The sequence below is a fragment of the Hippichthys cyanospilos genome, chromosome 17 (assembly GCF_059441005.1).
Source record: "Hippichthys cyanospilos isolate Australia breed blue-spotted pipefish chromosome 17, RoL_Hcya_1.0, whole genome shotgun sequence".
NCBI classification, from domain to species: domain Eukaryota; kingdom Metazoa; phylum Chordata; class Actinopteri; order Syngnathiformes; family Syngnathidae; genus Hippichthys; species Hippichthys cyanospilos.
This window is the reverse complement of record NC_142385.1, coordinates 614925-626156: the sequence shown is the minus strand read 5'-3', so window position 1 is coordinate 626156 and position 11232 is coordinate 614925. Positions and strand designations below refer to the sequence as shown.

General features: G+C 37.1%; 1 protein-coding gene across 12 annotated transcripts; it reads left to right on the top strand.

The window, feature by feature from the left end:
- Positions 1 to 42: 42 nt before the first annotated feature.
- LOC148409177 (uncharacterized) lies at positions 43 to 10367 on the top strand. Of its 12 annotated transcripts, none has more exons than XM_088439272.1 (11): positions 43 to 2996; positions 4372 to 4618; positions 5111 to 5182; positions 5257 to 5403; positions 6208 to 6754; positions 7223 to 7315; positions 7423 to 7451; positions 7548 to 7710; positions 8419 to 8467; positions 8675 to 8713; positions 9492 to 10367. In XM_088439272.1, coding segments are annotated over exons 6-11 (303 nt in total). In that variant the 5' UTR covers positions 43 to 2996; positions 4372 to 4618; positions 5111 to 5182; positions 5257 to 5403; positions 6208 to 6754; positions 7223 to 7294; the 3' UTR covers positions 9494 to 10367. The 12 variants fall into 12 exon arrangements, 4 of the variants coding, with proteins under 4 accessions (XP_088295398.1, XP_088295399.1, XP_088295397.1 ...); XM_088439273.1 differs by having other exon boundaries at positions 6208 to 7315; positions 9492 to 9519; positions 9604 to 10367; XR_015868420.1 differs by lacking the exon at positions 7223 to 7315.
- The last annotated feature ends 865 nt before the right edge of the window (positions 10368 to 11232 follow it).

Genomic DNA, 11232 nt, shown 5'->3' with positions numbered 1-11232 from the left:
TATATATATATATATATATATATATATATATATATATATATATATAATGTGTGTGTGTGTGTGTGTGTACATACACACACACGCACACACCCTCTGCTGTTTTTAAGCCTATTGTATCAACCAATTTCCTCCGAATTGTCTTAGTAACTACTTTTCAGCTGTTGTAACCAACATTCAGTTCAGCATCATTCAGTGTTTCATCAGTTACCGGTTAATGCTGCCAGCATACTTGAGTCCGTTACAGTAATAAAATGAATGAGTCAGACAGTGGAAACACCTTTGATGCTATTTTTTTGTGCATCAATTCATCTGTTTTATCATTAATTCTTCATTAAGAAATTTTACAGCAGTTAGAATGAGGACTTTCCACTGTTTGATACTGCCTTTACTAAAACACTGTACTTCTTCATATTTAAATGTATAGTTACCCTTTACAGTAAAAAAAATGGAAGTGCCTTAAAGTGGAAACACCTTTGATGCGATTGGACCAGATTTGTTCCCATTATTTTTTTTTTTTTTGTACTACTCTGTGCATCTATTCATCTCCTATTTTATCATTAATTCTCCATTAAGAAATACTATTGTAGTTACAATGAGGACTTTCCACTGTATAATACCCCCTCGACTAAAACAACATTTGTTCATATTTAAATGTTTATTCACCCAATGGGAAACATGTTCAAACTACAGGAAAACAAGACATTGCTCAACCTCTTCCACCGTCTTTTAGCCTATTCTACCATGCAACTTCCTTTGAACTTTGAATTCCGTGTCATTGAATAATACATTGCTTGAGAGTTTATGCTACCAGCATAATTGAATTACCTAAAGCAGGGGTCATCCACGTAGTGGCCGCAGGCACTGGGTCGCCCCCAAAAATCACATGAATAACCAGCAGACCTGGTCTGCTATAATAGTTATAATAGTTCAAGTGATAGACCATTGTAATTTTCCAGGAATTTTACTAACGATTATGCAAATCACATATACATGACATATTACACTTGATTTACTACAGCTGATCCTTAATTCTTGTGAGAAATCAATCACATGATCAAGGTCTTCACATAAACTGGTTATGCCGGCTTTGTCCAAAAAAAGGGAGAGACACCAAGGTTCTTCGTACTAATGCTTTACTGACTGCACTTGTTTGCAACAGTTCACACCGTAGAACTGACACATACAAAAGAGATGTCAGCTACGGACAACATAATATGCATTTAAACATAAACCAAACTCATACATACCACTTTGGGCCGCTAAACATAGACAAAGCTGGAACACTTTACGTCTTCGGATATACGCGTGCCGTCGCGTCTGACTTGATGACAGCAGCGTGAATGATTTTCCCGGAAGCCCCTTTCGCGACCCTTAATAAACTCTGCTAGCTGACGGATTGAAAATCATCCATAAATTAACACTATTGCTCCAGTGGACTTAGAAATAATATGGAGCCATTTCAACCGAAATACAAAATATAAAAATCGAACAGAACAAAATTAGGTTACGTTTCAATACAACATTGCCCTCTTCCGGCGAATGCACGGTATTTCTTTGCCAACCGCCACCACTGGTAGTCCTTCGTATTACTCAGTACCAAAGAATTGCTCTCGGTTTCAAAAAGTTTGGTGATCCCTGCCCTAAAGTTTGAATAAGAAAAAAAAAGTCAATTGGAAATTCTTTGCTGCTGGGACAGATTTGTTTCTATTCCCTTTTTTTTTTTTTTTTTACATTTCTTATTGTGCAGCTATTCAACTATCTTATCTTGATTTATTTAATAAGACATTAAAAAAACACTCTCCACTGTTCAGGCATACTCTACCAACTAATTTTGTTCTTAACTTCTTAGGAATTACTTTTCGCGTTTGTTTCTCGCATTCAGTTTAACACCATTCAGTGTTGCATCGATTATGCTGCCAGCATACTTGAGTGCTTAACAGTAAAATTGTGTCATACAGTGGAAACCCCTTTGATGCAAATTGGCCAGATTGTTAAATGCCACAAAATACACAAAATTCTCTGCAATTATAATCACTATAATATCCAGAGAATTAAATGTTTATAATTAAACATTATAATATAATGATATTCAATTTCAGAGAGGTTTTTCTTTTGTGCTTTTACTTGATGCATTTTAGACAAGCTGCTTGTATTTCTCAGTAACTTTATTCCAACAAAATGCTGTATCAAAAGGAATCACACTTTGTCCACATTACCCTCTTCAAACCTCATGAGACAACCTGGACAACACCCAGACTGCTCACACTTGTCTACCACAAGAATTTTGGCCGAAGCAGTCAGTCCAGCACAGAAAAACATTTTGCTCGCTCCAAATCCTTCGCTCACGCTTGAGTTGTGTCCTTACGTGCTCAGCGAAAACGCAGAGGTCGCAAACACAGAAAATCAATATATTTTTATGTGCTCAAAAACTGTTCTTGCTCGGTCAAAGTCTTTCGGTCTTAACCATTTCATTTATAAATGGAGGTACTGTGCGGGCCCGTATTGGTGAGTGCAAATACTTTATTTCTTATGTAGTCACGTTTATTAGTTAATAATCAATGGCTGCAAAAATAAAAAGTAAAAGAAAAGAAACTATTGGTTTTGAATGCTCTGGAAATTGAGGGTTGCTTCATTAAATTATTAAGGGTGATGTTATGAATGGTGTGCATTCTCAAGCCCCTGTGTACCTCTAGATGTTATGCTTATTAAGTAGTAATAAATAGAATAGGCACATAGTCGGTATGCACAGCCGATTTGAAGCCCGCTACAACTTTAATAAATCACCCCTCTTTTTTTTTCAAGATGACGTACATTACCAAAATCGAATGTTTTTTCCGCTTTCTGCCACTTAGGGGTGGGGCTACTTGGAATAAAAATTCACTTGACATTGACGACGACAGAGAGAGGTAGGCCATTATTTCTCCAACGCGATAGTGGGATGGGTCTATGCTATTTGGAATAAAAAGTCCACCTCACATTGACGACGACAGAGAGAGGTAGGCTATTATTTCCTCTTAAATTCAAACCGAATGTAACACCTTCCCAAAATTATTGTTCTGCGTGTTTCAGTTTTTTCGAGTGAATGTACTTCTGTGACATGTTTTTTTTTTATATATATTTGGAATATATAAAGACTGCAAATTACATTTTGCCGACTGACCCGACTCAAAATGTAAGAAAGTGACAAAAAAACTCGAAAATATTTAATATATAAGGCATGGTTATACACTTCAAAATGTATAGTGTTAGGTTTATTTTCCGTAACGTTGTTTTATGTTCTGTAAATGCCGTTAGAAATCGGTGCAAACCAGTGTGAAAAAAAATTCGGCCTTCTGCCACATATATTAAAAAAAAAACCTCTTGGCTAGCAGGTGGAGGAAAAATTACCTTGCATTGTGTAACACGTTTTGTGTAAAACTACAAACAGTCGATGAACCATTGGAAATGTCTTTATTTTATGCTCTTCTATTATAGACAGTACATTTCATTATTTCATCGTCAACGTTTTCCCCTTTTTTTTTCTCCAACGCAATAGTGGGGTGGGGTGGGGGGTAAAACTCGATTTAATTATATACACTGCTTTGTCGCCGCTCGTCACAATAAATCCCTCCAGAGTGCTGGAATATGTTAGGGATTTTTATTTTGTTAATGTGCAAAGAAAGTGTCAACTGAAATTTCGTAGTTTGTTTTCCATCACAATGTATATGTGGACGCTTCTGCTAGCACACAGACTCGCCACGTGCGGCTTTAAGCTAGCTTGACCTGTTGCTTTTGTTGCTCAACACTGACACCTGATGGATCTTTAAAATCATTGCTCTCAACTTCATCCACTGACTCATGACATTTTATTTCGTTACAAATACAGGAATTGTTGCATTATTTGGTTTTGTTGTACATAATACTATCTTTAAATGCAGTCAATAAATGTAATATAATGCTGGTGTGAAAATTTATTTCTTTTTCATGATATTACGCCGACGTTAGAAAAGGCAGACGTTCCTATTTAATTGACATGAAATTATTTAATTGAAATTAAATTGATGCTTTGTTGGTTATCCCCTCAACAATTCACTCTTGTGGAAATTGCACGTCATTATACCACTAAACTTTAAATGATGTTGTGCATATACTAGGTTCGGTACAACTGTACCGTTTTGGCAACTATTTAGAATTTATTTGATGAAATATCACGGTCCTAATAGTGTGGCAACACAGATGCTCATCGCGAAAGCAGTAAAAGTAGAAACATGCATCACGGCCAAAAACTGGATTTTTTGCCCTAACGACCGCTAGAGTTGGACGGATTTCATGAAAACAAAGTTGTTGCCCTCTGTGACGGGCAAAGCGTGTACAAACTTGTTCTATTTCCAGATTTGGCTGCCAAAGTCACAGAGGGCAACAACTTTGTCTTTTGTAATTGTGTGGATAGCCGGACCCCAAATGTCCTGCTAAGCAGGAGGGGGATGAAGATTTATTCTGGTCCCCAACTCACCATCTCCCCTGACCTGGAGGCCCAAGCCAAGCTCCTTCTGTGCCCCCCATCGCCACCATCACCCCTCAGGCAATCAAAAATCAGGCGCCTGAGGGCATGGTTTCCCTTGAAGGGCAAGTAACTCATGTAAGTTTATTAGGTCACATATGCACCTATAAGCACTGTTACACACATTCTTGTACATACACTCATCAAAGATAACGTGTGAAAAAAAATCATTTATTCATTAATTATTTTTCTATTATTCTATTTCCATCATGTGTATTACGCACATTTTTTGTGTTCTAACACGATTACTTGCTTTCTCTTGCAATACTGTATTTGGAATACCTTTCGTTTTTCATTAAGTGTCAACTTGTTTTACGTTCAAAATGTGATTGACTAAAACTCACCATTACTTTGGTTTGTCGAGAGGTTGCCCCAGAAGGACATGAATGCATTTGAAATACAGTTACGTGCAGGTTAACACAATTATTGCAATGAACTGATTATTACAAGGACACCCGAATGACTTTTTTTCTTCCCTTTCAGTTTCATGGTTGTTTATACACACACATTCTAGGCACGAGCACACATAATTATGCCTTTGACTTTTATGTTTACCTTGGTCCACTTTAGATGCAGTCAATGCGGATGGTGAGGCAGAGGGGCACCCGGGATGCGCCCATGTGCATAATCACAATTCAAAAAGTAAGTACACAGTTAGTGATTTTCAGTTGTCGAACTTCAAACAACACATACAGAGCATTTTTAAACTACTACAGGATGAAGCATCTGTAAAGATCACCCTCTGGAGGGAGGCCACCCTCAATAATGTTTCTGTGGGGATCAACTATCGCTTCACCAATTTGAGTGTACGAGGCAATGACTACGGTGTCACCATGCACACAACGCAGTACACCAAAGTAGATGTGAGTAATTAATTGCTTCTATGTCAGTGGTACTCAAAAATTGCCTGTGTTCAAGGTATTTTAATACTTATCAAGCAACATCAAGACAAAAACAATGCAGTACTCAAAGTACTTCTGTCTCAGTCACGCTCTTGCTGCCATTTATAGCATGTGAACTACAATCTCACAACACATTTCAGTCAAGACAGAACCATTGACGTAGCTTGGCTATTCTGATTGAACCATACACGTGACACGTGTGTTTGGATTAATAAAATGAATACAACACACCTGTGAATCCAAATGAAAGTCAACTTAGGTTTGGCCTCTTAATTCCAATTGAGGTGTTAATATGAAGCATTTTCATAACTATGAGTCATTCATATCTATTCTAATTGGAATAAATGGTATTAATTAAACACATGAGTCAACCCAGTCACCATCCCTCTGGCTGTGTGGGAAGCCACATTTGATGAGCGCCCACTTATACCTGCCGGTGGCCTGTGCCTCACACTTTTGTTCATGAGTCATTCATATCTATTCTAATTGGAATAAATGGAATAAATTAGACACTCAGCTATGGTTGAACTTAAAATTGCACAAATCCTGTGAATTCCGACTTTTAATGGTAATTACAATAAGAGTTCTGTAGTCCTCTTTCATTAAACGCAAAATGATAAGGTTTTGTGTTAAAAACTGAAAGTTAAGTATAATGATGACCATCTCGCGCGTGCGTGTGCCTGGAATGTGTGTATGTAAACAACCAGTAATTTTGTTTTGAATTTCATCCATTATGACACTTCATTTTATCATTCCACTCAACAGATCTGCGAGTCAAGCAAAAACATCACCATCGTGTTGATTACTTGGTGGACATAGTGGAGGTGGTGGAGGACTCGGGGAACCCAGTCACTATCCCCCTGGCCATGTGGGAAGCCACATTTGATGAACGCCCACTTATACCTGCCGGTGGCCTGCGCCTCCCACTTTTGTTCAGCACAGAGGGGGAAGTCATGAGACTCCATACAGAATAGTTTTTTACATCGTTTCTTTTTTTCTTTCTAATGTTAATAATCCAGCCTGTTGGCATAAGTTTCATTTTTTATACTCGTTTTTTATTTTGTAATGAGTGAGTGGCAACAACACACTATAGCTTCCTACTTTTACTTTCAGTTTTGCGTTGGAGTTGTGGAGAAGAAATTTAGCACTAAATCGGTCTAGTAAATACTGTATTTTTTATTTATTTCATTTTGCAGATGCAAGAGCGGATTTGATGTGGCAACGTTACCTGTCCAGATGTAAATTAATTATGTTTAAAAAGAATTACGAGACTGACCGTTCATAATACGTCACAGAATAAAGGCGATGTCTGGTGAGAGCCCTGGTGGGGACCCTCGGCCAATGTTAATCTCTTCTAGGGCGATCGAAGTATTTTTCTATTCTGCACTGACTAAAGGAACGACGAAGCTAAGATGCTAATGTAAACTGAAAGCCATGTCGTTTTCCGCCGAATGCCATTGCATTGCTCGCAAAAAAGTATTCTTGTATGTTCTAAAACTATCTCGTTGCATATTGCAATGCTTGTTAGGCACGATAATTTTTGTTCATTTACAATGAGCTCATTCGTTATTTTGAATACGTTATAATAAATTTATAGTACTGTAGTTCTTAATTTAAAATGATTATTTAATAATTTACATAAATTCTTTTTATACTATATAAGTATCTCTTATTTACCTAATTTTAAAATATATGTGATGCCTTAAATGCAGTCCAAATATGAAATATGAAATGTAATGTAATAATAATACAAAACTATTTATTATACTATTTATTTTAGTGCAAAAGTGACATTTGAAATGGAAGCCTTCCTTGCTGCTTAAATGGGTGCTTTGCGGCTGTGCTTCACCTGATGGCTAAATTTCACATTGAGGTTGTGTAGATACGAGCTTCTGTTGTACTTTATGCAGTTTCAGTGACTCTCTTGAAACAATTAGAATATATCAAATCAAAAACCGTGTTTTTGGCTTTCTCTTTCAGAATGGCAACAGCATTGCTCCATTGTTAAGGTGGTTGCAGAACACATAAGTGTCAAGGCAAAACCTGTGTCCTCACCTTGCGTCCAAAGACACAAGAGCATCGATTTTGTGTTTGTCAATGAGCAGAAGGGCCACAAAAATTCATGTCGAGCCCCAACTACAATTACCAGAGGAAAAGGAGGCCCAAACCAGAGAGCTGCTCTGTGCCTCATCTGTGCCATCAACACCAGCCCACGTAAAACAAAAGCTGCCTGAGGGTACGGTGACTGTGGATGGACAATTCATCCATGTAAGTTTGTTGAGTCACAAACGTATACACACACACTCACAACAGGGCTCCATCCAGAATATTTATTTTACTAGGAGCATGGTATCTGCTAATCAGAAATTTAAGAGGTTATTCAAAGTAATATGCAAATATATGAAAATAAATATTCATTATTTTGAGATTTTTCTAAATATTTATGTATTTTTTGCACTGGTTCATCTGCAATATTTATATTTTTCACAAATTACATACATACTGTACAAACATACATACAAATACACATACATGCGCACCACATATTATACATACCTACTGTACTGTACACACTCATGCGTACAGTGTACATACATGCATACACAATGTACATACTGTACAGTACATACTATACATACATACATACATACATACATACATACATACATACATACATACATACATACCTAAAATAGGTACCTAAAATATATTTTCATATGCCTGCAACTCCAAAAAATAGGAACCAATGTGACAGAAATTATTTTATTTTTGAAAAAAAAAAAAAGTAAAACACATAAATACCGATTCCAGTGTTTGAAGCATTTTATATACCTATTCATCCATCCATTTTCTATCTATATATATTATATACCTATCCATCCATTGATCCATCTATTTTCTGTCTTCCAGCAAGCCTGCGATCCTTGTTAGGACAAGGATCACAGGCTTGCTGGTACCTATCCCACCTTACTTCAGGCAGTAGATGAAGCACGCCCTGAACTGGTTGCCAACCAACTGCAACAAGGTACCATCACAGTATCTTGTTGCACAAGTATTTCTTTTTTTTTGTTTTCTAAGAAGGTTACTATAGTTTCTTGTATTTTTATTATACATTGCCTAAATGTCAAATGGAAATGCAATGTGGTTTTATCAAAAATATGTCACCATACTGAATTGTGTCAAATGCTTTGAAACTCTGACCCATTTTGACACAACTGTCCCATTGATGCAGTGTTTCAGGAAGCAGTCGTGATGCTCAACATGGATTCATGTGAGTGCGTCGCGATACTGACCCATTTCAACACAGTTGCTTCAGACGGATTCAGTGGATCAAAAAGCTTTGATTTCTACAACACTAGATTTCATTCGACCCGGCAAAAACTTCAGTCCGTCGAAAAAAGCGAGTCTGTAGTTCATCTCTATCAAAAGTTTTGATTTTTAAAAGAAATCAAAACAAATGCTCCCTTCCGCCGCTAGAGAGCAGTAAATATGAAAAAATCCCTCACGTCCAGTGTATTAAAAATAAAATTAATCTGGTTTCATGCAAAAGACGATTAATATTAATATGATATAACTTAATCTTACTGGCCATGCGCTGCTATAACGTTTTTTGTTTTTGTTTCAAAGTCGTATGACAATCAAGGCAAAAAAACTAAATAATCATAGCTTCCACTTCGGTTTGTTAGTGTGGTGAGTTGGTTCAGGAGTAAAATTGCATTCAGTCAACTGTTAAAATAAAGCCGTTGTTAACACATTCACCACCAAACACAAAAACATATTTTTTTCTAATGCAATCGTTTGTGAATATATGTGTTTTGCTTAGAACAGATCTCTTGTCATCCGTGATTACGATAGGTATGTAGGATAGGCTACAAATGTAGGCTAATGATAAAACATAGTTCTGGGAAACAAAGCTAGAGTTGACATTTTTTTACTGATCCACCTGAGAACAGAAGGTGTAGATCCGGCCCCAGAGCCAAAATGAGTTTTGACATATATCAAATACAAAAAAAAAAACAACGTCAATAGTTTTTGCTTTTCTCTTTCAGAATGGATACAACATTGTTCATCGCTAAGGTGGTTGCAGAACACATGACTCTAAGTAAAAACTGCATCCAAAGTCAAAAAGAGGGCAGCAGTTTCGTGTTTGTCAATAAGTAGAAGGGCCACAAAATTGATGTCGGGCCCCAACTGCAATTACCAGAGGAAAAGGAGGCCCCAGCCAGAGAGAGCTCCTCTATGCCTCATCTGTGCCGTCAATGCTATCCGTCATGAAACAAAAACTGCCTGAGGAGACGGTGACCGTGGATGGACAATTCATCCATGTAAGTGACAAACGAATACACACACTCATGCGCACACACAACAGGGCTCCATCCAGAATTTTTATTTTACTAGGAGAATGGTAACTACGAACCAGAAAATTGAGAGTTTACTAAAAATATTATGAAGAAAATAGTGTTAAAGAACTATTCATCATTTTCAGTATTTCCTTGTATCTTCTACATTATTTGACTCATTCAAAATGTTCCAACTTTAATCGATTTCCCCGAAGCCCGCTGTTCCATGAATTCCATTTTCCTCTTCCCACAATTCAAAATGTTCCCACAATTCCTAATGTTTTGTTTTTTTCTTTTATCTTCTACAAAGATAGGCCTATTTAAAACAATTCCAACTTTGTATATTTCACATGATGTCACAGGTTCAAGCACTTCAACATTCAACATAACTCCAGCATGCAACACCTCTCCCTTCAGCTGTTTGCCCTTCACACGCAATTTTTTGAGGAATTGTACATAATCTAGTTGTAGAATGATGTTTGCCAAGAAGGGTCAAAATGTGCTTCACTCGGGCTGAAAACGCTGATTTGGCCATTTCATTAATGTTGTCTGTAAAATAAAAACTAAATATATTTCAACAGAAAAGATTAATGTTATCCTAAATATTCTTGCTTCTAAAGCATAACCAAGCAGAAATTTCATTGTAGAATGATGTCTGCCAAATAGGGTCAAAATGTCCTCCACTCGGGCTGAAAAAACGCTGTTTTGGTCATTTCATTAACGTTGACTGTAAAACATAAACTAAACGTAGTTCAGCAAAAATGATTAATGTTATCCTGAATATTCTTGCTTCTAAAAAGCATAACCAAGCAGAAATTTCATTTTCGAATAATGTCAAGTGTTTTAACTTTTTTGCTGTGCTTCTCCCACACTTGAAGGGTTAGTACCAAAACTGAGCTTCTAACTGGGTTCCACTCAATGACCAGACTCTTGTTTTTCCTTTTTTATTTCCTTTTTTATTTTGATTTTCTTCAATCCTTGTTATGTTGGTCACAGGTAAAAAACCCTAAACAAAAAACATTAACTCTTTTCACATTCCTTATAAAACCCGATACACAATATTACATAATCAAAATACACAGTACGCGTTTGACATTAAACTAGCAGTGCCTTAAAATTAGACTACCTACTTTTAAATTACGCGCATACAACAAAGAATAAATTTCAGCAAGCCACTAACTACAATACACACGCCGAATGATTTAGGCCAACCCCTAAACCACCTCGGCAATGCTGTCCAGCCCGTAGCAAACAAGCTGGTGGGATCTCAGGGTTCCTCTTGGAGTTGAAACCCGGATCTTCAGCAGGTACCGCTTGGTCTCCACAGTCACTTGCATCCCGCCGACTCCATGGACTACAAGAGTCACCTCCTCACTCCTCAAGTTCAGCTCACTCATGAGTTATGTAGTTTGTGTCAGAGGCCAAGTCTATCAGAATCCCAATCTTCTGG